This window comes from Branchiostoma floridae, chromosome 1, assembly GCF_000003815.2.
Source record: "Branchiostoma floridae strain S238N-H82 chromosome 1, Bfl_VNyyK, whole genome shotgun sequence".
In the NCBI taxonomy this organism is placed as follows: domain Eukaryota; kingdom Metazoa; phylum Chordata; class Leptocardii; order Amphioxiformes; family Branchiostomatidae; genus Branchiostoma; species Branchiostoma floridae.
In genome coordinates, this window is record NC_049979.1 from 28,936,897 (window position 1) to 28,964,848 (window position 27,952).

The following is a 27,952-nucleotide window of genomic DNA, read 5'->3' on the forward strand; positions in this document are numbered from 1 at the left end:
GTGATATTCAGTTAGATCTTTCAGTTCGAGTGTGATAATACGATGTCAGCTTCTACAATTACCACAAGAGAGTAATCAGCAATTATGTTTGGTCCTACAAGAAATCACGACGCCATTCACTACGATGAAGCACTCTATTTGGCGTCATGTGTGGCTTCGCGTGTTTCACAGGCCAATCAGTGCTACCCATTCCACCTGTTGCTCTAATGCATTCAGAAAGCAAGACGTCAAACCGCATATGATAGCTGGTTATACAAGCTCGTAGTGGGGCTAGTACTTTCCGACTGGCGGTAAAGGCCAGAGACATCACCATTTTGCTGGCCCTACTTTCCTGTGTCCTTATCCTCAAACTTTCGTGATCTCTCTCTCTGTCTCTCTCTCTCTCTCTGTCTTATTCATTTTATCTTAGACATCTTATCTCGTAATCACGACGGAATAATGGGTTCCAGAGAACGCTACTCGCGGATATTGTCGCTTGTATTCAGCGCTGCAGTGATTCGCTGCGTTGAGGCATCATCGGCATCTAAACCGGGCTTCAACTTGACAACTGAAACGGGCTTTTTCATCGACTCAACCTTGCACAACGGTTCGTTTGAGGACTGTGACATCAATACGACATTCATCGCCAGTTCCAGAGCATCAGGAAACATCACCTTTAACGTCCTCAAGTGTTGGGAAAACGATCCAATAAGTACTTCTTTTTACGGCCCCGTTATGTATGCTCCCGTGTACGCTTCACTATGTCTTGGCCTCTGGTCGGTCGTGGCAAACAGCCTCCCGCTAGCTGCCATCATGAAACACGAACATCTCCACACACCTGCGTACATCCTCATGGCCAACCTGGCGGCCAGCGACGTTCTGACTGGTATAGACTTCATTTTTACTGGTAGTTCGGTTTTGTACAACGTCAACACCGAGACCTGTCCGTCCGACGCCATGTTGCGACTCCGGTTCACCCTCGTCTTGCTCTGCGGACTGTCATCAGCCTACAGTTTGCTAGCCTTGACGGCTGAGCGCTACTGGTTCATCGTCCACGGGATGACATACGTCAACAACGTCACCAACGACAAGTGTAAGGTCGTTGTCTTGATCGTCTGGCTGTGGTCTGTGTTGCTGGCGATGCTGCCCAACTTCGGGTGGCACTGCGCGAGTCGTACGGAGGAGGGATGCCTGCGATTCGGCGGAGGATTGCCCCTCAGCTACGTGGTGCTCATCTTAGCGTTTGTTTTCATCCCGATGGCCGCGATCGTCTTTTTCAACCTGAGCGTCTTCTGGTGTCTCTGGAAACACGTGAGCGCCATCGCTGCACAAGAAGCCGCCGTGGGAGCCCCGCCGAGCGTCAGCAGAAAATCCGCGGTCACTGTCGTCATCATCACCGTAGTGTTCCTCGTGGGGTGGTTGCCATTTTCTATCAAGATGGCCATGTTCACTCAAGACAAGGTTTCTATCGCTAATATGTTTGTCTTCATCATCTTGAACTCCGCCATCAACCCTGTGATCTACGGGTTCCGTCTGCAGGAGGTACGTCGGGGCGTCGCACGGCTCTTCCGTAACAACCACGCCGGAAACGTCGAACTCGATGCGTAGATTGAACGGAACAAAAAACTCTCACCAAATGTCTGAGTTATGATTCGGTCCCCGTCGGGCTGTAGCCTCGGCCGGGCTCTGAAGCTACAAATTTGTCCCAATGGACGTCCAGATCGATACCGTGGGATACCCTACGGGCTTTTCACGGGTAAGTCTCTGCATCTATTTGTTGCTGGGTCCTGGGCTGATTTTAAATCCGAGGTAAATGAAAATCCGGGACCCGGCCGGGCTTATATAGAGCCCGGTAGCCGAAGGGTGTCCCACGGTGTCACGTAGGGATCACGCCAAAGTTGAATACCAGTATAGACAATGTAATGTTATATTTTATACCTATCTACCTTCATTAGTGACATCGATCTAGTTAAGCTCACCGAAGAGCCATTCCTCTACTGGTTGTGACAGAGAAACAGACGCTATGTCTTGTATTCATGTACAGTTTAAACGTTATGTGCAGTATCATGTACAGTTAACAGGTTCATTGTACAGGTGAAATTCCCCTAGCTTTTCTCGACAAGCAAAATTAACAGTGGAGCACGTCCCTTCCTTCGGCTAACGTCACATATATTCCAAACCTGGGCCCGTTTGTGGAAAAGAAAAATGAAAATTATTGTGTAAAAATATACACAAATAATGCCCATGACTATTCTCTTTACGTCTTGCGTAGTTTGGTGTCTTTTAATTTCTATATCGTTCCCGAAAACTGCCTGGCCGAGCTCCTGTCTGAAATGTGACATAGACCTATTAAAGGACTGCAGCCCTTTCGAGTCTGGCATGCAGGTCAGGTGAACTCACAGCTTCTTGGTCCAGTGTCTCGCTCGCTATGTACATGTAGATTTTGCTTTCATTTGTGTCAGACTGAAATCTAAAACAAAATAAGTTTTCTGTGATTTCTCTGTGAGTCCAGCTTGTCCATATCAACGTTATAACATATATTCATTCTACATATCTACGTTTCATGATACAAATATGAAAAGAATTACTGTTGCATATGAAGTGTTGTATATGTAGATATGGGCACAATATCTCCAGTTCCTTATGTGTTTGCACAGCTACGTAAAATTGAAAGAATACACGACAAATTCGAAGCTATGGCCTTTGTCTCATGTATTTATTCTTTATTCTGTGGTAGCATAGACCGCGCGTGGTCAGATCGGTACGATTTTGTTGCACAGTTTCAATTCATGTCACATATGCTGTTTAGGGAAAGCTTGTATATAACGTTAATGCGATTCAATCTAATCACTGTAAAACGATCAAGTAGCGAAATTGGCCCTGTCTAACAGAGTTGGGTAATTACTGTAAAAGAGCGTTGTTTTTTTTTAAAACTCGCGGTTGATAAATGAAATAAGCGTTTCGGCCTCAGGTTAGAAGACAAAACACACACATTTTGGCGGTGATATTCCAGTCTCGGCAAAAAGGCCGATGAACATGAAACCATCGTGAATATTTTTACAGTACCTGATAATGAGAACGTATGTTTGTCCGAGTAAATCGACCCCGAAGGGAGTGAAATAAGAAGTGTTCAGCTGGTAAACGCACCGTCTATTAAAATGATTGTGACATTTAAACGCGAGAGAAAGAGAGTCCAATTAATTAAGGCGTATTGGATGTTACACATATGAATGCATTCTGAACCTCAGGGTATAGGTGGCTAAATAGCATTTTTGAGGCCTTGGAAGCAGTGGATTTTATCCAATGTATCTAGGGTCCGGGTACTGTAACAGTTGTATAGTTATAAAGTAGCCAGCGGTATGTACCGACCGTGCGGGATTGCGTGGTGATAAATAGCTAATAAATCGGAAGGTGTAGCAACTACTATCTTAAACCACCTTAGACAAGAAATATTACTAGTCATGCCTTCAAGTACCAAAGTTTACAACCGAGGATCGATGTAGTCAAATTCTCGTTTTCCTAGAACTACCGTAGTGTGTTCCAAACCAGTCGTAACTGATTCACTACTTTTTGGTAACTTAAACTTTTTTTTCAGTAACCAATTTTGAGGAGTCTGATTGAGACTATCGTGTTGCCATAGTAACGCTACTGTGACGTCATGAAATATTCAAACGTTGGCTCTACACCTGTCAACTGTGTTGGTCTTAACTTCCACAATGTTGGTATTCTGGTCATTTCAATTCCTGTATTGATATGAGGGTGCCCATTAAATGGAAGGCTGATGCAATTAGCTGTTATGAGTTGGCAGATTCATGATTTTTCAGAACAGCCGAAACGTAATGAGCTAGATGTCATACATAAAATTGGACCTTTTAGAAAGACTAACACACTTCCTCAACAACGCATTTCAAAGTTTTATTTTCAATCTAGGTTCACACATCATGGGACCCTTTCCAAGTGTCAAGGCTTTGTCCACCATACTTCTCTCATCTGTCAGATGAACTTTCAACTTTGACCTTTGTGGGACCATTCCCACATTGGTTCCGCTACAATTCATGGGTGGTTATTAGATCTTCAAATACATTGAGAATGAAGTCAATACTATAAAAAGTTAGTGACATGAAGAATAGTCATCTACTAAATATCTCGGTAAAGATACAAAATAAACTGAGGATTCCATGTGGAAAAATACACTGTTATACCTTTGCAAAATACCAATTATGAGACTTTAACTCTTTTCAAATTTACTTGATGCCAGACTTGGGCATAATGAAAATGATATTTCTTATTGTATTTCAAAACAGATCTCGATAATGGAGAGATAAAGTTATGAGTTGGATGTTCTGGGAGTCCTGGTCCGAGCACTTCTCCTTGTGGAACCCCCCGGCTGGTTCTCTGTCTCCTCTGCACTGCTGCTCTGGGGACGGCTTCGGGTTCGCTGCCTTGTCTTGTTAGGTGTCACGACCTTCCACTCCACAGGTTTTTCGACAGCCTCCGGGTGCTTCAGACAAATGACGGCCATCTTTTCCGTCACCTCGGCCCCGTCCGTGTCAGCCACAGTGTCCAGACTTGGACTACGTTCAGACCCGGACGGGACTCTACGGGGTCTGCCGCTGGCGACGATCGGTGTGATGGCACTGACATCAAATGGAGCCTGTGACAAGACACACACCCTCATTATAATGAACTTCTATTACTGCCGCTACATATTGACAGACTGTTGGATTCATAAACATACAATGTCTGAAAATGTTTCACAAAAACATTAGAGTCATCACAAAGCATCCTATCATTTAAGAAGAGTTTTGGGCACTGGATCACAGAAATTATTTGGGTTGTGCTATGAAATTTGATGACGGCATAATGTTCTGGTAAGGTTTTACCATGAAAGGCACATGTACGGGTACAGACAGGGTATGACAAGCATTACTTAACTAACCATGTTGTGTAGTTCCTTTTCTTCATCAATTCAATGGTACTTAAGGCCACAACAATTTTATTTGATGTTTCTCGGATTTCCCGACCCTATTTATTCTGATTTTCAAATTGATGGCCACACCTTGTGTTGACAAAATTTCACTGCCTCTCCTTTCTCAAATTGACTATGGGCCTCAAATTCCAGTAGCTGTATGTGCCTATTTTGGACGGTACGTCTATCATTTTTCTTCAAACTTTGGACTTTACTACCAGGGACCCCTAAATGTTGAAAGTTTAGGTTTTCCTGTTCGATCTCTCCTACCCTCGACTTCTTGAAAACTTTTTTTCTTCGACCGAACGACTGAATTTTTTTCTGAAAAATCAGAGAAACAACAAATAAAATTGGTGTGGCCAAAAGAGGGCCCCGGGAGTGTGAAAAGAAGTTGTACCTGGAAGGTGATGTCCTGTATGGTGTTGTCTGGAGTACTGATAGCCCGACACGGCTGCCTGGTCCTCTCGGGCGTGGCAAACCCTGCAGACCTCAGGGGGGTGCGAGGCTGTGCGGGGGGAGGTAGGGGGGAGGCGTCACTAGGGCGAGCGGGGGTTTTGGGAGACGGAGACTGGGGTTTGCCGGGGGTGCCTGGAGGTGTAGTTGGGGTATCAATGTTAGTTGGCTGCAAAGCATTCTGGGTGACAGACGGGGTGTCAACGTTAGGTGAATGCAAAGGTTGCTGGGTATCAGGTTGCTGAGGTTGGTTAGCAGGGGAGGAGGCTTTGTTAGCATTGGGGGAGCCTACACAGAAACGAACGAAAAAAGGAACAAAAGATGTATTCTGTACATGTATCTCAATTTCCACTGCTGACATCAAGGTGGAGATTTACTTACACCCACCAACTCATATCACTCATCCCTCCCTCTCTGTCATTCTCACTCCATCTCTCATATTCTTACTCACAAATTCACTCTCAAATTACAGTTTAATTCATTCAGACATTTCTGTTACATTGTATCTACAGATTATATTTTCTAACAGTCGTTGGTGCTTACCGTCCCCACCGTCGGGCTGATCGGCGACACGTGCGGCCCTGCGGGCAGACATATTCTTCCTGGCGGAGTTGATGATCGCCAGCACGTTCAGCTGCCTGGCGCCGAGAGCAGCAGCTGGCGTTCGTGGAACGGCGCCCGGCTCCTGTAGATTCAGTTTTTATTCATAGACTTAATTTCCCAAGAGGGAAAGAAGGCCCAAAATTTAATCATTTCAACTGCAAGGTCTACTGAAGACCTATGCACATACCAAATATCAGGACAATCCATTCAGGAATTCTAGAGTTCTGCTGGTCATGTACATGTACACAGGCACACAAGCTACCAAAAACATTTACCATTTTTGGTGAAGGTAATAGAACAGTAACTGTGAACATGTCCAACTACACAGTAGGTAAGTAGTACCACATACCGGACCAGGATGTCTCTTTGGGGTGCCTGGAGCACCGGAACCACTTCCAGGGACAGTTGGAGTGGGACCTCCCTGGGGAATAAGGCATTTGTTATTTGTTATGTTATTGTTACTTCACAGGTGGAAAACATATTTTTTTCCTGTCTTCACATAACTTTTTGGGAAATAGCCAAAAATTGATGTGTCCGCTGACTTCATCCATGTACATGTAATCAAATGAACATGGCCTACGGTGTGTCAAGTAGCTAACCAGGGGACAATAAATACTTGTGTACCATTGGAGCATTAAGCTTACCACCATTGTTGTGTGTTAAGTCAAGACCCCCCACAAGCAAAGTGGTAGTGGTAGGGCCCGGGGCACGGATCAGACACTTCTGGGGGGAGTCAGGGGAAGTTAGCCGTGTGTGACGAGAGAATAAAGCAGAATAAAATGGACTATATCTAGATCGGGTGTCTTGTGATCTTTATTGCGACCCTAACAACCATCACATATCAGTACAAAGAGGGGATTCTGACGTACCGCCGCAGGGGTGGCAGCAGCACCGGGAGTTCCCACAGATTTACGGCGCTGTCGCTCCTCCTCCTGTTCTCGCTGCTGTTCGTCAAAACGTCGCAGGTCGAACTCGATCTCACTCGCCAGCTGTTTATCAGCTGCCATGATATCTGTGTGGCAAAAAAAGGAGTTGGATTTGATGACAAATTCTCATGTTGTTTTGACAGATGACAAAAATGCCCCTGCAGTTCCAGAGCAAGCTGCAAGGGGGCCCAAAAGCTACCCTACTTTACATGAAAAGATAGTCATTTGCTGATGTTGGTCCATGAGAGAAGAGTGGTGGCCCCAGTACTGGACTTAATGTCATACCTGTGACGCGAAAACGTTCGATACGGGTGTTCCGGACCGGGCCGTATGCTTCCGTATCGCACAGGTTCGAAAGGCGTATCACACAGGCTCCATTCGAATAAATCGAACTGTTTCGAGCGGGCCGAATTGGCAATTCGAATACCTGATTCGGACGTTGGAACATTGCTGTTGCATCACTTATTGTTCAAGGGCACCAAATTTGTTCAACTTCTGGCGCATTTCGCATCAAAACATGGGTTTTCTCAGGTGGGTATGACATAAATAAAATACAACACGGTGTATTCCGCATCACCCTCGGTCTCAGCCCTCCCGCGGGTCGGATCGCCCTCCGGCCTTCGGGCGATCCGACCCGCGGTCAGGCTGATACCTTGGGCGATACGGAATACACCGTGTTGTATTCTATATATATGGCCAAAACGTGAGCCATATGTAGTGAACTCACATTGTATTACTACCAGTTACTTGAAAAAGCATTATGTTTCATCTAAATTGAGGATGACCACTTTACGTTTTTACAACTGGACGGTGAAGTGGGAATGGGATCACGACTGACCTTTGACCTCGTTGCGATAGTCCTTCATGACCTCCTTGAGGTAGACCATGAGGCTGCGCAGAAGCGGCGAGCGCTTGGCCTCCAGCTGGTGCTTCAGGGCGATGATGATTGGCACGATGTTCTCTATCATGTTCTTCTTCACCACCTGCATCATGCAAAACAACATTAGGCCATGTTGATTTGACTTATTGGATGCCATTTTGTTTGATGTGTTGGAACCTCTATTTATTCATGAGAAATCGGCCTACTGTTGAAGTTATGAGGGAGGTAAGAGTCAGATGAAATATAACAGAGATACAGATCACCAGTACATCAAGTCCTACTAAATCTATTAACATATATCACTCTGTCTGTGCATCAATTTTTCCAACTTTCTGTCTATAGCACTCTTGCCTAGTCCCTAGTAGATGGTTTCTGGCTGGTTTCCATTACTGTTAAGTGTGTGGCTATAGCGCTATCTTAAACTCAAAACCATCACGAACACTCCTTTTTCTCCAGACCACGAAATGGAATCCTTGCAAACTTTCCCACATAATTAACCAACAGTACATGTAGGCTACATATCTTGGCTATCACGGCATGTATAGCTATTGCTAGTAGGGCATGGGAGGAACATACATGTAGGTGCTAAAGTAAGGTACATGAAGTACATGAAGTACATGAGATTGAGTGTACAAACCTGAGTGAGGAACTTATTAGTTGCCCTATGGAAGGCGGCCCCTGCTGCATCCCCCTCGTTCAGAGCGTCCTCCTCAGCATTGGCCTTGAGGGAGGCCAGCTTGATCTCCTTACAGGACAGGATAGACAGGGTGTCCTGTAGGATCTGACTCGTCTCTGCATTCAGGGGCAGCACGTTGTCTACAAACCCTTCCAGCACCTACGTGTACACAAACAGGGTGGTAACTCAGAACAAATTGTGTAAAAATTGTACCTATTAGTAGTAAACAAATTTTAGGTCTCAAACTTGTTTAATTACCTGTACCTCCTCAATTGGGGGGTGCATATTTTGGGTGCATACATTGCATCAAGAAAATACTACCTTTTAAATCGTTTCAGTTTGTGTATAGTACAGGTAGTATTTTCTTGCTGTCCTTGTCCTACTTCATATAGTACAATTTTTTAAAAGTTGCACTATATGTAGTAGGACAAAGACTGCAAACACATAATATATATCAAATATGTTCATGTATATCAGGATTTATCAGCAAAAAATTTTCAAAAACACTCCTCGTTAGTTTAGTTGACAGAACAATCAACATCGTGCAAGATCATGTGTCAATAAGGTCACATGTTCATAACTTTTTATATTCGGAAGTGATAGGTCATCATTCCTGAAGAAGGCGACGTATGGTGGTTGTTTGAAGTTTGATCCGTGTATACCTTTGTGTTGGAAGAAAGTTTATCATTGCACTTTGATTACTATCAACACAGATGAGCTGCCATGATAATTTCAGAGAACAATCATTTTCATGCATACCTCGGAACAGAGCTTCCCAATCAGGTTGAAGCGGTTTTCGTCCGTCATGTGCTCCAACAGGAAGCGGTAGATCGTCCGGCGCTTCTCGCGATTTGCCTCCCCGGCCAGGGAGAACATCTTCCTCTCGCGCTCCGACTCGTTAAACTTGTTATAGACGGGATGGTGCTGGTACGAGTTCAGGTGGTACACACACTGGACAAAGTTGTTGAAGTACATGCCAGGCTGCCTGTGAGGACAGATACCAATGATATGCCGATGAATATGCCAATGAATATACTTTATTTTAGACAAACAAACTGTTGTTTTATCTTGGTCACCTTGTGTAATATAAGATGCACTATTTGTGTCCATAAAGTGTTGGTAATGTTAGGCTGTTGCAAATCACACCATTTTGACATGATACCTACTTAAACCATTCAATTATATGCCATGTTGTGAGCTGATCCTCTTCTAGTTGGACACCAGTCAAAAATGGGAAGTTTTGTCCAGACCCTGTGGCCATCTTGAACAGTTTTCATTGACAGTATTGTTCATCCTGACAGTGGACTCCACATTGGATACGATTTTGGAAACGGTCAGGCATTTCAGATACATTATGTAACATCCATTATCTTTCGTCAGTGTCACTGATGAAAGATAATGGATGATTTGTTATCTAAAAAGTATAACCATTTTTAATTTCTTGAGTAATTGCTATTTGGTGTACCTTACTACCTCAGGGCTGAAAATACTTTTTTCTGCATACCTGCACAGGTGCAGGTAATGCTGAAAATTACATGTACCTGCACCTGACAAATTTTACCTGCACCACTCTGAATTTATATTGTTCAGAAACCATTGCTATTTTTTCTTCTATACTTTATAAGTGGTAACAGTCAATGCAGCTAATAACAGTCCACATACACCTACATCATATGACATTTATGTACATGTATAAAACCCAGTACATGGACCAGTGCAGGTTAGGTGCAGGTAGACACCAGAAATACAAATGTACCTGCACAGCCCCAATTTTACATGCACTAACCTGCATATGCAGGTGGTATTTCGAGCCCTGCTACCTGCATGTCGAACCTTCATGAACGTAGCATGTGACAACCTTACCTTTCAGACAACAGGTGCACCAGGCAGAACTCTGCAGACTTGCGGGTATCTTCGTCTGGGTCCACCAAAACACTTACAAACCTGAAGAACAGGGTGCCCTTCCACTTCATGAAGTCTTCCTGCATTCAACAACAAAATATACATATTTTCAGGCAAAAGAAGAGGTTTTCATATCTGAAAATGTGAAAATTTCAAGATTTATTTGCGATTAACAACCAATACTTCCAAAGTTCTTAAGGGCTCATTTGCATTGACGAACTTGCTAGTATTGGATAAATTAAATTTCCACCTACAGTCAAACCTGTCTATAGCGGCCACTCAAGGGACTGGTCAAAATTGGCCACTATAGAGAGGTGGCCACTATAAAGAATATGCTAATTAATTGACCACAAGCAATAAGTTACACTTGGTTTTAGTACCCACTGATCTCTATTCACATAATACAGTACTGTACATGTACTGCAATGATTTTTACACTATATGTATTAAGAAAACAAAAGCTATAAAAAGTTTTAAATGTTCTACAGTTGATATTGTCTGAAGAGACCGCAATCGTCATATTTCTTTGATCTTTCGTCTTGTATCCTTTGATACTTCGCCGTCCGTATGTTCCCGCTCGCGTTCACACGTCAGATTCGCCCATTACGCTAATGTGGTAGTACAGGTACTCACAAGAAAAGTCACATCATTTTAGACTTATCTCTTAATAAATGTAAGAATACAATCTACCATAGTCTGAAGTTCATATCATTTTGTCTTTGTAACAATTATTTAGAAATTTTTGTGATTTTTGTAAATTAACCTATAGTGTATTAGAACGTAACTTTAACACAATTTACCTCTGTAATATTGGTGTCGTCTATTGACCTTATATGACCTCGTTTGTCAGCAGGTATGGGTAGCGCCAGTTTACGAAGTTTTGTTTTGAAAATAAGTCAAAGAGGTTTTAAATCCGGCTTAGGGTGACGATACGGCCACTGTATATGGCCGAACGCGTGCCGAAACATAGATCAGCGGCTCGCGTGGCTGTAATCGGCAGTGTTTTTGTACCTGCGGGACCGGAAATCGTGTGGCCGTGGCCGCGTTGGACAGGTGGCCGCTAAGCCTATTTCTTAATCATTACAAATCCAAGGGACCGACAAAAAGTGGCCACTATGGGCAGTTGGCCGTTATGCAAAGGTGGCCACTAATACAGGTTTGACTGTATTAGTATTAGTAAATACTCATTCAAGTCATAGTAGACTTGTTTTGGGTATTATGAAAATATTGACAGCATACAATGTACACAATTATAATTGTCTGAGCTTTGATGAAAAAGTCAACCAAAAATACAAAGATTTTAAGGGTCCCTTAGGCCATGTTGATTGGATTATGAATTATATGGATGACATCCTCTGGGAACCCCAAAACTGATGTGAGCGTGCGAATTAAAAAAAAGTTTGGCCCTAATGTTATCTTCAGTTTAGTATGGAATCTAAGTTTGAACAAATGACTTAACACACTATGTATTGTATACCGAACAAGAGATTCTTCACATCTTCATTGACTTTGCGACTGACTTTGACATCAGTACCCATTTTCTGCTTTTTTTTGCGTTTTGCAGCTGCTTTATACAATTCAGTGTGGTCGAAAACTTCTTTTTAAACATCTGAAACTTGATAACCGATGATCAAATCAACATTGCCTAACCTGCAGTAGCTGGGTCAGCATGATGAGGGTCTGGTTCCGAATCAACGGGCTCTCGTCCTTCAGACATGCCGCGATGGCGGGGATGTGGTGGTCGATGTAGGTGGAATACAGCTTGATGAGATCACACAGGATCACCATCACGTTGTTACGGATGGGAATGTGCGGGGACGTCTCCAGCTCGTGCGCCAGGAAGGGCACGCACTTCTTAGCGACGTCATCGTGCTGTAGACACAGTTTCCCTGTGGTCAACGATCAACAGGGCAGTTAGTTACAAATGGACAAAACATGAAAGTGATATTGATCCAGTTTAGCTCGCTTTCCTTCCACTGGTTGTGACAGAGAAGACAGTATTTACAGGTTCATTGTACTGGGGAAAGCTCTTTTTGACATTAAGCACAATGAAGTGTTTGTGAACAATACACAGCTTGTCGTACCCTCCCCAATTCTCGATTATAGCAAGCTATCAAAACAGGGCTTTGTCTAAAAAGGGTTACTGTGTTCTTATGCCCTGACTATGTGCCCCTTTGTGGGTGCCCTCTGACAAGCACAAAATTCTGATTGACCATGGATACTACTACATTAACATGTACATGTACATGTACTGATGTGCACATATGGCCACAGTCTTTAACTGTGAATAGTAGCTTGCCCATCAGGAAGCATTTGAATGCAGAATGCCCTATTTTTAATTATCATTCTCCAAAATTCCACATCGTGGAAGAGGGAGTCTTCAACACCAACCCCGTTTGGTGGCTCCGATCCCTCGCAAAGCTTCCCCTTGCAATTTTATTCTGAGAAAAAAAAAACCTTGTGAAGAATGACTAGCACTGACCGATGGTGAGGATGGCATGTGCCCTGATGGTAGGAGGCAGTGCAGGGCCCTGCAGCTGTGAGAGTGGTATCTGGGACATCTGAGATGGCATCTGGGACAGCTGCGCCGCCGCCTGTGAGAGCGGCATCTGGGACAGCTGCGACCCCGGCATCTGAGACAGCTGCGTTCCCTGGCTGGAGGGGAGCTCATCCAGCTTGGTGTTGTCCACCAGGAAGGACTGGACCATCAGGATGATCCGTTTGGACGTCTTGGCCGGACACAGCTGGGCAACCTCGCCCACAGTGAACAGGTGGCGGACTGAAAACAATTGTACGCAATGTCATGAAATGTACTTCTACACACGAAGATAAATATTAGACATTCAGGTAATAAAATATGCCAAATAACAATTACTCAAGTAACTGGATATGATTTTGGAAACAGTCAGACGTTTCATTACCTTTGTTGTCAGCAAAATCTTCCGTCAGTGTCACTGACAAAAGGTAGTGGATGCTACCTGAAACATCTGCCCATTTCCAAAATCATATCCAGTTGCTTGGGTAATTCCTATTTGGTGTGCTTCTACATGTGTACATGCCTGATTAGGAACTTCACATTGAATTGCTAAATAATGCTGTGTTTGTTGTCAATGAAACAGTATAATTACATTCTACTTTATGTATATTTCGCAAGACAATTCTCAGTCCTACTTGCCAAACCGGTGCAATGGCCAAGCGGGTAGAGCCTTCATTCGGCAGACGCATAAAATAGCAGTAGATTGTGAGTTCGATCCCTGATTGAGTCATAACAAATTAAAAATGGTAGTGGTACAGTCTGCTTTCTCTGTTTAAAACTCAGCATGTGGGAAAGAGTATGTAGTTGAACACACACACAACACTACTGAGTGAACTAGCCCTGCACTGTATACAGCTACTGCAACAAAGTTACATGGCCAAGGGCTACTGAAACAGAGATGAGCACTGCCTAATACACCATCTGGATTTTAACGTATCAACTACAATACATGTATTACTAAAGATGAACTACAGGCAGACCATTGAGAGGGACCTCTGAGCAGTCAGCTGGAAGGATGTGAGGAGGATGGCTGCCGACAGAGCCTGCTGGCCTACCTGACTGCCTCATGTCGGACGACACAAGAGCCCCTGAGTATCATGTATTACTCTACCCACCGACTGCCATGACGTCCAAGTTTGCAGTGTTCAGGTCTTCATTCAGCACTAGACTGGACAGGTATTCCTCCGAGCGCCGCAGAAGTTCTGTGGCCCACTCGTCCATCATGGCCCTGGCCTCCTCGGGCTCCTTGGAGCAGCCCTTGGTCAGTTTCTCCAAGGTCCAGACCAGGTCCTTGATCATTCCGGGGTCACAGGAGTATCCTCGGAGCAGTTTCTTCAAGTCAGCTTCAGTAAATAAGAAAAAGGCATTAAAATGTTTTCCAAATAACCACGAAAGGTTTGATGATAGTAACGGTACATGTAGCCCCATAGGCTAGCCTTTTTAAGGCCGAAGGGGCAGTGGATCATTGTGTCTAGGGTACAGAACTGAAAGGCGAAGTCTTTTACCTCCCCAACCGAAGTCAGGTACTTAAGTTCTAAAAGGGCTGTTTCTTTATAGTATTTTAATTATACGCTACTGAAGTTCATCGTATTTTATGATTAGAATTCAGTGAAAAAAGTACAGAAGTGAAAGACCAGACAAAAATGTATGCTTGAAATAGTAAGTTATTAAACAAATGCCACAAATTCCCCGATACCGACAGCCATAGAAAATGTAGTTAGGCCTAGGTCCCACTGTCCAATTTTCATTCGGACAAAAGGCAACAAAATACACAGAACTTAAATAAATAGTCAGGAGCATACATGTGTAATTTGTGTAGTTGGTCCTTGGTAAACAGTAACATTTTTGTTTCCGCAAACATCCCAGCTGGCCTCTGGTTAGGAAATGGGACCTAAGCCGAAACAGTGAGATCTTGGCTTCCTACCCATGATTTCATTGATCTTGTGCTTGGGGATGTTGCCTGCTATGCTGCCCATGACCTGTAGTATGGAGGACACGGTGTCCTTGCTGAAGACGCCACGCCCGTCACGGTACCCTTGCCAGTTATCCAGCACCATGGAGTAGTCCATCTTGGGGCAGTACTTAGCAACTAATGCCATCATCATCCAGGCAGCCTGGAAGTATAACGGTAAATATCATGAGAAACTTTTGACAAAATGTTTGTTAACAATTTACACTAGTAGTTGTCCTTGCCGGTATGAGTGGTTCAAAACGTACAGTCCCATGGCCGCATGTGGGGCAATTACTAATCGTATTGAGGACATCTGAGTAGTGCCGAAAGGTAGCTCGCTCCAGACCCTGGAAGCTCTTTGCAATTCAGCCCGTCTGCAACGAGAGTAGTCGGACCACCCAATAACACAACAAAGTTCTTAATACTCGGGGAGCTTTCAAGACGCACTCTGACTCTTTTTTTCCCTAGTACTAGTAGTAGATCTCATCTTGGAGTTCTCTTGTCATGTGACTGATGATAATGGTGCTCCCTGTCCCTATTTAGGCTGCTTCGTCGTCTGCAGATGTACATGTAAATCACCCCCTTCTTGTTATGAGATACTCTCTTATACTTATAGTAACTGTTATACTACTTGAACATAATTTTCTTATGTACATTTATGTAGCCTTATCTGTCTGCTATAATTGACCTCACGTCTTCTAGTTCTAGAGGCATGTCCGCTAACCACTGGACACTTTGAACGCTACCTTACAAGTTGTCTTCTTGTTATTGAGAAAAAAAGAATACTTTCTTTAAAATGAAAAGTACATGTGCATGTAAGCTTCTCACCTCTGTATGGTCGGAGCTGACATGAGTACTCAGGGCCTTTAAAAGTCTAGAAGTCAGCTTCCCCTGACGAGACCAGATGTTACAGGCTTTCCCGAGGTAGCGCCTGAGAGATAAAGAGAAAATCAAATCTTAATCTTAAAAAAACAACTTTTATGTTACTATGACTTTACCATATTGTGGCGGGAACAAGACGTCGATGATTTCATACTAAATAAAGACTGGTTCAGTCAAAAATTTGGGTGAGTCCAATTTTTGGGTTGGATTTTACAGTCAAGCTACTTCAAGAATGATTTCATACCAGGTTAAGCCTGTCAAATACTTTTGTGAATTAATTTTCTTCTTTCATTCATGCCTGCAGAAACGGCTTTGGACCGGGGCAGAGCCAATATTTCCATCTCTGGTTACACCATATATTCCGCCTCAAATCATGTCTCTCTATAAAATTCGATCTTTTTTTAACAGATTTGCTCAGTGAAAGGCTAACACTAACAGTAGCAGCATCTCTCCTTCCTAAGTCAGAAACAGCCTAGGCAAAGCAGGGCTTACGAAGGCTGCTCGGAAGAATTCCCTACTCCATTTGGCTGGAACAGTTTGATCGCCACCGACACTTTTGGAATTTGTTTCAATTTGTTACAATCTGATTGCAATTAAATCACACTGACCTGAGCTCCTGACCCTCAATACCAGCTATGACCTTGAGTAAGTTCCAGGCAAGGTCGGAGTCTTCGTTCTGGGATTTTCCAACATCAACAATCTGTTCCAGGATGGTGTCCTCTAGAAGCTGCAATGTTACATACATTATATTTTACTGGCACTTATTTAGCTAAGGATCTTGGCCAACTTTATGTTTAGGCCACAGCAAGTTTCATGGATGACATTAGCACTCATGAATTTTTGCCTGATGTTGAAAAAAAAATGAATTCTTTCCCTCTGAGGATCGTGAAAATGACGAGAAAGTACCAAAATGGGAAAATAGATGTTGTGGTATTGTTCAGGAGCCCTTATTGTACTTGTAGAAGTCTGACACTAGTTCGATAGTAAATTTGGCACCAATCGGGTAGCCATGACACTAGTTGTCAACTTGGTAAATGATACAATTCTACTACACTAGTGTCACTTTGTGCACCTCTTGAATACAGAAATAGATGACTTGTTAGCAGTGATACCATGTTTTGTTGCTGCAAGTCTTGTTACAATGAATATTGGTGTCTATTTTGTTTCTTTTTGTGTTTCTTATGCCCTATCTCTCACTAAATTTGGAGTCTTATCCAGTACTGTGACTGCTTAACCAGAAACTTAAAAGTACTGCAAGAGTTTTTGTTCTACACTGTATCTTCTTCCAAGCCTACCCCCTTGTCTAGGCAAGTGTTGCATTTATGACATGTACAAAACTTGTACAGTATCATGACACATTTGAGGTGACTGACCTCCAGACTTTTCTCGGAGCAGGTTGTCTCCCTGTCCATGACGGCAGGCACCACCCCCTCCAGCCAGAGTTTGTGCACGTGGGGGAGGGTGGGGTTCTTGTGCAGTACCGTGGTGAGGGACTGCAGCGCCTGCTTCCGGACAGACAGGGACACGTCCATGCAGCGCTGGTAGATAATCTCCACCTCCTTCACTGAGGGAGGGGTCGGACTGATCGACACAAGGCTCTCGAATGCCTGAAGCGGAGACACATACATCCGTGAACAGTTTCATCAGGTTGGTACGTCACTGAATAAAGAGACACTTTTTACACAACCAGTGCTTTATTCTCACCGACGTTTCGGTGACCGTCTGTCACCTTCTTCAGGGCAATTCTGACTGGTTCACATTGCACTGCAGAGTCAAAGTCTATTTATTCGGAGACACATACATGTACAAATGTAGGCATACTTATAGCCTCCACCCCTGAGACATTGCCAAAAAAATGGGAAGAGACTAAGTCAAACAAAAATGGCATTTTCTTTTAAAAACAGTTCATTAAAACTCATGCCATACTTAAAATGAGCATTTTTTTTAGTTGTTGCAATCATAATTTGGCCTTCTTGATGTTTGTGCTACCAGTCTTGAGATAGGGAGTTTCTGCTGTAAATCAGGCTGTTTGATTTAATAATCAATGGTGAATTTTCAATATTCACTCTTTTCAAAACATAAATATGCTGAATATTACCATCTGTTTTCCATGTGCTACAGGCCCCTAAATCCGACCGTAATTACGATCATGATTATGGTATATACGATTACGCTCATTGTAAATTATGTTAAATCTTACGATGTGGGTACTGTACATAGTCATGATTCACTCAAAGAATTCTAAACATGCAACTGTTAAAGATGTCTATACCTGAAGAGCCGCCTTGCGAACTCCGACCTTGTCATCATTCAAACGTTCCCCCAGCATGGTGAACAAGTTCTGTGTCCCGCCAGGTGCAGTGCTACCGAACGAGACATCCCTGGGGGCAGGGGACTCACCCTGCAGGGTACTGGCACCAGGGGAGGGGGTCATCCCCAAGGGAGTCAGTGCAGTGGAATTCCCTAGGGTAGGCAAGAAGGCAAAGATGTCAGCGTTGCATTGTAACTTACCACCTATTTTCAACATTACCATCATATACCACAAGTGGTTGTAGTGTACACACTCAAATTTTTAGAGCATTTAGTTATTTGTATCATACTAGCGATATCTGAAAATGATTTCATCAGTATGGTAGAACATATAGGATATTGGAGTTTTCTTTATTATATACACAACCGGTAAAAAACAGCTTACGTTACGAGCCACATTGCCAGAAACAATTGCAATATTGAATGGGAAGGGGCCAAGGTAATAGACAGAGAAAGACAGGCTAATATCCAGTATCCAGTGGATTAAGGTGGCTGCCTGGATAAGAAATTAGTTGTGAAAAAAGTCAACCCCAGCAATGAACTGGGATGACAAACTTAGCCATGTTTGGGATTATTTTCTTGCCACAAAAGCGCCACCTACATGTACATTTGTACATCAGCTACATATAGTGGCAAGAAGCAGCACTCCAGATTTTACTGGTAATGTGTAAAAAAAAATCCAATATCAAGGTACAATGTTAAACTTCTTACATTACAATCTAGCTGATGAACAAAACATTATGACAACTCTGTTATGACCCAGTACCTGTGAGCGGAGTGTTGGACCGTTGTACCCCGGGGGTTTTGGTGAGGGTCGAGGCAAAGAAGTCTTGGAACAGCAGTACGATGCTGGGGTTCTCTGAGGAGATACACTGGGACAGGCAGCTCAGGGCGCGGCCACGAACATTGGGGGCCACGTCTGAACACCTGGGCAGAACAACATCAAAGTCTGATAGTTATGTATGAAACCAAAATGCAACATTTTCTGATATAGTTAACAACATTTTGATGCCGAAGTTTCTTGATTAAAGTATGTATCCTAAATAATGTACAATTTATGCACCCCTGAATCGAGGCAAGTCATGGACAAATCTTTGGGACTGAAAATCTATGGGAAAACTCAAATAAAAGTACATGTATGTGCCCCTTCTCCGCCGATCTTGAACACATTTTGCACCAAATGAATTTGAATTCATGCCTTTTCCAAGGGTGTAACACTGGTGGCATGTCAGGAGATTCACACAAAGGACCTCTGGGTCCTGGGCAAAACACCCTAACCATTCTGCCAACATGAGGTCACAAACTGCAAAATACCATAATACTTCGTAATACTTTGGTGCCTTTTGCAGTTTGTCTTGAACTAGCTAATACTTGTCCCTGTGAGACTTAGTGCGCCAGTAGACGAGAGGGTGGAGAAGGAAATGCACATTAAATATACTTAGCCTTCTTCACCTTATAAAGTCGGGTGCAGGTCAGGCAGACGGCGAGTAACCGTTTGCCAGTCTTCCGAGACAGATGGATGCCAACAGCTAATACAAAATTACATACCAACATTGTGACAGTGAAGATTTGTGTATCTTACCTGGCCATAATCATCTTCTCCAACAGGAACATGCGCGTGAGGTAGATGAAGTGGTCGTCCTGAACATTATCGTCAATCTCGCGCTCTGGCTCCGGAAGCAAGGCCAGCGCCATGTCCAGTCCGAACGTACGGTGGCCGATCTTGGTAGACCTGGAAAATCTGTGAAAAGAAAAAAACAAATCAGTCTGATGTGTTATTAAAAAAGTTGGGTCGTGTTGGTACAGTACAATTTGCAGGTAAAAAAAGGTAAAGGCGCACAACATCAGTGGCATGTCAGGGGATTCAAACCCAGGACCTCCGGGTTCTTGATCAAACGCCCTAAATGTTATGCCAAGACGACGTCACACAACTTACAGGTTACAATACAGACAGGTGGTTGAAATCAGATGTCTCATTGATATGATGTTGTCACAGGAAAAGGAATGCCAAGTAAAAACTAAAGAAAACAAAACTGATTGTGAAAAGCACTTGCCAGTTTACTCAAACAAAGCTTAAAATCCCAGAAACATTGTGTATTAAGATATCTCACCGGTAAAGCCATTCCAGAAAGCTTGCGTACGCTGGCGTGGGGAGTGCCTGTAACATTTTCACCACACTCTGGGACACCCGCGTTCGGTACTCTGGAACAGAATCAAAATGGCATTATATAGAATGTACATTTCTTAAAGTGCAATCGCCACTAGTAACACTACTAAAGTATAGTATTAAAAATTAATAAAGACTTCTACACTAAATATGTTCTAATGTTATCAATCATCAAACAGTCCAAAATCATACTTTTGCCACCAGGTAATTAAATTAAATTGATTATTACTTCTATGACAATACACAATTTCTTTCTTGAAGGCAACAAAGCAAATATTGTGATATCTTGCAGTAATTATTGTTTGCAATCACAACGAATTAGCACAGTTTGTTTTCTAACCATGCTACCTTTGTAGGTATGGATTTCTTGGGGGGTAAAACGTCTGTGCAAAGAAAAGTAGTAAAGAAGGAGCCATACATACCAGCCTTGTCAGGTACCCTCCAGCAGGAGTGCTGCAGGAGTATCCGGTACACCGGCATCACTGCCTCACCACCCTGCCGGGCCAGGTGACACGCATACCCAACAGCCTAAAATAAGAAAATAATACACAGGTACATACAGTATATTCAGAAAAAAACAATAAAACCTTGGTTTGTGATATATTACTTGTTGATACTTTGAAATAAGCCATAGAATTTGGGTTCATTGCTATTTTTCAAACTCAAAGTTCTAACATACTAACACACAAGGTTTGTACTGAAGAGTACAAGCTACATATCCTCACAGATTGAATTGATCCAATCACACCAGTGAAGACCCCTACTCTTTCTTATATCTGTGGTAGGTTCTTTCATGTGGCACTCAAGCTTTGGCTTTCCTCAATCATACATAGGTCCTATTATAAAAATATTCCAAACCGAAGCTAGGTACTCATTTTCATTTGTGTGAAATGAGGAAATTTGTGTAAGTGCCACAACGTTGGAGGATATAGAGACTTGCAGATAAGACATTCTAGACAACAAACAAAAAAACATATCTGGTGATGGATCAAAATGAATGGTTTTACCTGTGAACTGATGACTTGCAAGGCCTGTGGGATAGCGTTTGGTGCCACACTGCCCCCCTCCCCCATCATCAGCACATTGGGGAGCAGCAGACGGAATAGGCAGGTCACTACTGCAGTAACCTGCAGCAACAACCAATCAAAATCTAAGGGGTTGGAGCAGTACATGATGCCAGTATCTGCTGGTATCATGTACCAAATATCAAGGCAATCCATCTAATGCATTTTCAAGTTATGCGGCTCATCCACAAACGGTCACTACCATAACCTAAGAAGGTAATCATTAAAGGAAGAAACTAGAAAGGCAACATTTTTGAGAAAATGCATCCTGGATGATTTTCTCTCATTGGTATAATTTGTATAATAAGGTAAGGAAGATACATTGTACCATTGGTACTTATAAGGAAAGTTAGAACCACATAAACAAGTATATGATTGAACATATTCAAGTATTGCAAGGTTGCTTACACTGAAACCTCATGATGAAGAGGAAGAAAGAAGAACAAGAGGAAACCAGCAAAAACAATATGTTTTCCCTATCAGGAAACATAATTATGAGAGTTCAAACCCTGACCTCCCCATGTGCTCCAGTAGAGAGGATACTCGTAGCCATGTACGCCAGCTGTGTGAGGGACGACACATGGCCCAGGTTCATGTCCGTACTGTAGCTCAACTCCTCATTGGTCAGCTCTACTCTCGTCAGGGAAACCAGGGTCTAACAACAACAACAACAACATCATCAACAACAACAAGATGTACGCCAGCTGTGTGAGGGACGCCATGTGGCTCAGGTTCATGTCCGTACTGTAGCTCAACTCCTCATTGGTCAGCTCAACTCTCGTCAGGAACACCAGGGTCTAACAACAACAACAACAACTACATCAACACCAACAACAACACAATGTTTTCCAAAGGAAGGCAATACTGTAGAGTTCGGAGACCTCATACCTCCATGAAATACTAGGAGCCTAAAGTTTGTAGATTTGTAGTTTCATCTTGTCTCATTGATTATGCAAATAAGGCTGTCATTAGCATAATCTATTATGTTTATTGTAGTCTACTTTATCAAAAATACATGTACATATGTTGTACACATATGTGTAGGTTCAAGTCCTTTCAAATGGAAGAATCCAGTTTTTACATTTCATCATAAATCATGCAAATTGATTTCACATTTACATAATTCATGCATGCTGGGAAACAGGTTACACTTGTAATAAAAGTTAAAGCACAGACAAGTTAGGTACGGTGATGATGTCATACCTCCAGTGCATGCTGGGTACTGTCCTGTCGCTCCTTGAGAGAGAAGTGTCCGCAGCGGAGGAGGCGGATCAGGTCCTTCAGGCAGCCAATCAGGAGCTGTTTGATCTTGGTCATCTCCTGGGCGGAGAGGACCACCTCCTCATCATCACTGTCATCTTCATCTGCATTATCCCCATCTCTGTCAAAACAACATGGAGGCAGTGTAAGGATTTCATCACAACTTACTTTATACTCTCCCTAAAACTTTTTAAATTTACAACTGTCAGAAACATTAGTTCCCAAATCACAGCACAGGGGCCTAAATCACAGCCTAGGGGCCAAATCACAGCGTAGAGACCAAATCACAGTATAGGGACCCAAATCACAGCATATGGAATACAAATCACAGTGCAAGGTCCAAAATCAGAGCATAGGGGATACAAATCACAGTGATCATTGCAAGCCTATACTAGGCTATAGAAGAAAACATTGTACGAAAGCAAAACAATTTATCCAGTCATTACAGAAATTCGGGTGATCTTGCAAATGTGTTCACTAATGTGTACGTGTATTCAGTGTGTGTGTACTCTTATGTTATATTGTTTGTCTCCTGTACATACTTTTCTTCTGTTGACTAAACATTGAATTTAAAAAAAAAGACCCTGCCTAATTCCCTGTACTGACCTGTCCCCATCCTGTTCCATATCCTCCTCCCTGCCCTGGGGCTGACCCCCCCTCCTGGGTGCCTTCGGTGGTTTCTTCCCCTGCGGTTCAGCGCCGTCGCTCCTGTGCTTGCGCTTGTTCCCTCCGGCTTGCGGCCAGTGCTTCAGTACGTTCATGGCCTTCTCAAACAGCACGGCGTGGAACGTACCGTACGCACCACTACCTGTAGTGTGGAAACATGATACATGGAAATGTACATACACAGTAATGTAAGATCTGCTTATTGTGTTTATGACATCACCAAAATTCAATGTTTCCCGATTACATTCAGCCATAACATCATTATTCAATAAACATAGATGTTTGCACAAAACATACTTTTTTGTCATCCCTTCTGATTTTATTGAACATCGAATCATATTTACATTTTTCAATCCCTGATCTCCTGGTTTTTTATCTGTCCCTACGGTTATTGCATATATATCAGCCCTGTGACTCTGTTCAGGTACCTCACTGGGCCGTGCCTGTTTGCAAAACTGATGATTCCAGGCGCGGCCATTTCATTTGCAGAGGTCACGTATTCCATACGTGTGCCGCAAGTCAAGGGTAAATTGGCAAAAATTTGCGAAGCTGCCACAAAAATCTGTGGCCAACAGTGAGACACCTTAAGGGTGTTCAAATTTGTAATACCAGCGTTACTAGGGGAGGTACTACTGTAAATGCAGAAATATTCGCGGTGGTTTAATGTTCGCAGTTTTCGCAGCGGCCGCTTCACGGCAAATTTAAAACCACTGCAAACATTTTTCCATAACAGTAAGAGACTACAGTGCATGGTGCTACCGCGAAATTAAAACCACCGCGAAAAGTCCCTTTTCCCGCTACCACGAAATTAAATCTCCACGAAATTAAATGCATTTACAGTATCTTATAAAAATAAAGTTTTCGGTAAAATATGCACCTAGAATTAGTAGAAATATGGAGACAGTCCATCTCAATGTGAACAGCTAAAAACTTCAAGGTGTATGTACAGTTCAATAGTTGTCCAAGTTACTTTTGTGATTTCTGTGTTTTGACAGACCATATGATGACATATTGTCAATTACTCAATAGCCCCCTGCTTTACCTGGCACTTGAAGCAGGTTGAAGTACAGACTTGTGGCCAGACAGGCTGCCTCCTTCTCTATAGCACTGGCTACTCTCTGCTGGCCTGGAGCATCAGGGGACATAGAAATCACATAGTTTGTACCTCAGCAAACAACATACACTAAAACACTTACTGGGATCTAGTAAGAATGCACCTAGAGTCTTAAAAAAACTCCTTAAAAAATAAATACTTTTGCTAATAAAGTAATGTTTTCAGGAGCACGTATGTGTGTGTGTGTGTGTGTGTGTGTGTACACAAGTGTGTGTCTGTGAACACGATAACTGCAGTTTCACAAATATAGGCCACTGTGTTATTCTCTTGTGCCTTTATCTCGAGATTTAGCGATATTTTACCAGAATCCAAGGGAGAGCTTGAAATACATGTACCTTTGTGCACCCAAAATTGAAGCTGTGCACCTAACTTTTGATAGCGCGTGTAATTTCTTCCAATCCACCTTACCTGTATAAATAGAGTAGAAGGCCAGAGCGATGATGTTACGATAGGAGAGGTCATGGTCAGTCAGGAGGCTCCAGAAGTCCTGTGGTTAAGGGTGAAAAACAAATTTCTGAATAAAGTCAAACCGATAAATAAAAAATAAAATAAAAGTCAAACTTCTGAATAAGAGTCCTGCGAAGGAAGGACTTCGCACATGTAGCACTTGCCACGCGATGACTTTCAATCACTAGGAAATTTGGAGTCTAATACTAATAGGAAAGGTTATTTGCAAGTTCATGCCCATAGACTAATTGCAAGCACATGGCACAGACAAGATAGGGAATATGCATGTAACAATGAACTGTGATAAATATTATTATACAAAGACTACCTGAATACTATGATACTACATAATAAAAAAGATTTCCAAAAGCCCAGGCCACGGGGGAGACCCCCGAAGCGATGGAGGGACCAAATTGCAAAGGACATCGGACAGAGTATCAGGTTGGCGGAGATGAGTGCGAAGAATCGTGCTTAAAAAAAAAGTTAAAGTTTGCCCATGCATCTACAGACGCGTAGGGTGGCGCCCATCCCCACTTCGAAGCCCTTGGGCCACACATGTGCAAGCCACTACAGCAGGGGGCTGGTCCGCTGGTAGTGATGTGTGTTTAACTTCCATACTCTTCCTCATTAGTGCTGAGTGCTAAGCAGAGAAAGCAGCATGTACCATTTTTAGAGTCTTTGGTATGACTCGGCCGGGGATCGAACTCACGACCTACCGAATGCAAGGCGAACACTCTACCCACTAGGCCATTGCACCGGTTGAAGAATCGTGCAGTCTGGAGAAATATCACGGAGGGAGCAAAGGGCCAGTCACTGGCCTAGGCACTTAGGCAGGTAGGCACATAATAAAATCCTGGCTAAAAGCCTACATGATGCAGTTTACTAGGTATGCAGTTTACAAACAAACAAAAAACTGTGACTTTACCTGTCCACCGTGTTCGGCGTTTTCCTCGTTTGAATATCGTGCCAGAAGCTGCACGGCACGGAGAAGCTGCTCGTTGTAGCGACTGTCGATGCTGATGCCGCACTCCTCCGCGGGAGGGTCACAGATGGTGAAGTCACAGTCCCAAACCTGGTCTACCCAGTCTGCAAACCAAACATGGCGGGGTTAGACCGTGGGGTCGTGTGGAGTAACGACTGAGTGTACAGCTCAGAACCAATTGGTGATAAGGAAGCTAAGGCACTTTACTCAGGTGAAAAAGAGTACCTGTATCTGTATCTATATAGCCGGTATAACCGCCCTTTGGTGTAATACACCAGCTTCTATATCTCATTCTGTATCTATATAGCCGGTATAACCGCCCTTTGGTGTAAAACACCAGCTTCTATATCTCATTCTGTATCTATATAGCCGGTATAACCGCCCTTCGGCGTAACACACCAGCTTGCCTTCTGTATCTGTATCTATATAGCCAGTATAACTGCCCTTTGGTGTAACACACCAGCTTTGCAGGCACGCGGTGCGGCAGCAGCTGGTTATATTACACTGAACGGCCTGTCACACCTAACCTTTTCACATCTATCTGCAACTGTTCTTTAAAACTATCCAGAGAAGATGCCCCTACTGTGCTTGGTGATAACAAAATATTCCACTCTACGATACCTAGCCTTGATTTTTAATAGGGCCGTCCCTTGGATAGGACATAATTACTACTAAATGGAGGTCCAGTGTTTGAGGAGAGCCACAGGTGACCTTAAGCGTGTATTAAAAAGACCCCATGCCCAATCCAGATTTTCCTGACCCAACCCCCCTGTCCAAAAATTATCCAGATTTGCTTGAGCCCTGGCCTTGTCCGGTAGAAATTTTCCAGTAAGAAAACGTTTAATTTTAGACACTTTCTAATGAAAAAATGGCCGTTCATTATGATATGAGTTCTTGCTTCACGTAAAAATGCTTAGAAATAACTGTTACTTCATTTAACTTCCGGGACAGTTAACTGCTCAAATCCAAAGTTAACTTCAGAGAAGCAAAAATTTTACCTTGCCCCCCTCCCCCTTATAATTCAGATCCAACCAGGAAAAATACAACTACTGACAACGCAAAATACAGTTTACTTGCAACACACTTACCCTTCTGTAATGCTCCTATTCCCAGCCTGACGCATACGTCTGGAAAGTTCGACATTTTTGTACAGTTTCGTTGTTGTTGTTGTCAGCAGTGTTTCTTTCCTCTGATGTTTTCAACTGACGCGCCAAAATGAACAGTTCCGTCAGAGCGCAGGCGCGGTCAATTAGCATCAGCGCCACCTAGCGGAAAATGTGATGACTGCCGCTCATACATCCGGTGAAGATTTGCCCGGTCCGTCTTGTGATGATTAAAATAAAGATGTCAAGCAATGATCAATGAGTCATTCGGAGCTAAGAAGAGAGAGATCTCAAAAGGGCAAAATTGTTGCCCAAATTATAATTCTATTCATTCATTCAATATATTATATTATTCCCGGAAAAAGATCAAAGTTTCTGTTTCAACTTGAAAACTTCTTTCGTTTGAAAAGTAGAGCATTCCCTATATACCCGTAGCTAGGATTTTGTTGGGGGTGGGAGGCGTATGTCTTTGTAAATAATATAAAAACATAGGATAGTATGCCAGGTAGTTTAGCCAGCTATGAGAGTAAACGATGATTTCTGTTGCTTTTCTTCTTCGGGGATGGTCAAATAGACCAAAATGGGTAAATAGGTTGCGTGGAACATAATAGTTGTATGTAGGTTACTAGCCTAGACTGTAGTTGCAGAAGTGAAACTTGCTAGATAGTTCTAAGCACCAAGATGGAACCCATATGTGTTGCCATACGGCATTGCAACTTCTCTGAGGTATAAACATGAAAACAATAATCTGAAAGTTATTATTAACACATGTGATACATCATGCAAAGTTGCAATCACTGACAACCAAACGTTCCCTACAGATGTGAGATTGGCATCGGTGCGTCACGTGACAGCAGGATGCATGCTGGGTACCTTCCTGTGCACCAACCAAAACAGCGGGGAGTTTGGTAAAAATCTCACTATTATCTGAAAATTGACGTCAGCTTTGAGAAACATTTCCTGCTCTGTCTAATTAACCAAGTTATTAGGGACTACATTATCTCAGCGAACAGAGACTAAAACATAGCTGGAGACTGGAGTTCTTCCAAAAACGTTACTTTCTAACAGTATTAGGTGATTCA

General features: G+C 43.0%; 2 protein-coding genes across 2 annotated transcripts; one reads left to right on the top strand and one right to left on the bottom strand.

The window, feature by feature from the left end:
• Positions 1-438: 438 nt before the first annotated feature.
• On the top strand, positions 439-1,587 carry LOC118421240 (G-protein coupled receptor 6-like). The gene has a single exon (XM_035828478.1). It carries the CDS (start codon positions 439-441, stop codon positions 1,585-1,587), a length of 1,149 nt encoding a protein of 382 aa, XP_035684371.1.
• A 1,097-nt stretch (positions 1,588-2,684) lies between these two features.
• Positions 2,685-27,003, bottom strand: LOC118421316 (condensin-2 complex subunit D3-like). The gene is given in 30 exon segments (XM_035828602.1): positions 2,685-4,633; positions 5,346-5,689; positions 5,945-6,086; positions 6,354-6,425; positions 6,874-7,016; positions 7,769-7,913; positions 8,448-8,645; positions 9,246-9,471; positions 10,350-10,468; positions 12,039-12,277; positions 12,871-13,167; positions 14,040-14,267; positions 14,849-15,038; positions 15,704-15,806; positions 16,366-16,484; positions 17,131-17,364; positions 18,030-18,220; positions 18,834-18,994; positions 19,650-19,808; positions 20,179-20,269; positions 20,657-20,762; positions 21,242-21,361; positions 21,813-21,957; positions 21,959-22,095; positions 22,502-22,679; positions 23,165-23,366; positions 24,267-24,350; positions 24,747-24,825; positions 25,711-25,871; positions 26,856-27,003. Coding segments are annotated over 30 exon segments (4,995 nt in total). The 5' UTR covers positions 26,911-27,003; the 3' UTR covers positions 2,685-4,306.
• Between the last annotated feature and the right edge of the window lie 949 nt (positions 27,004-27,952).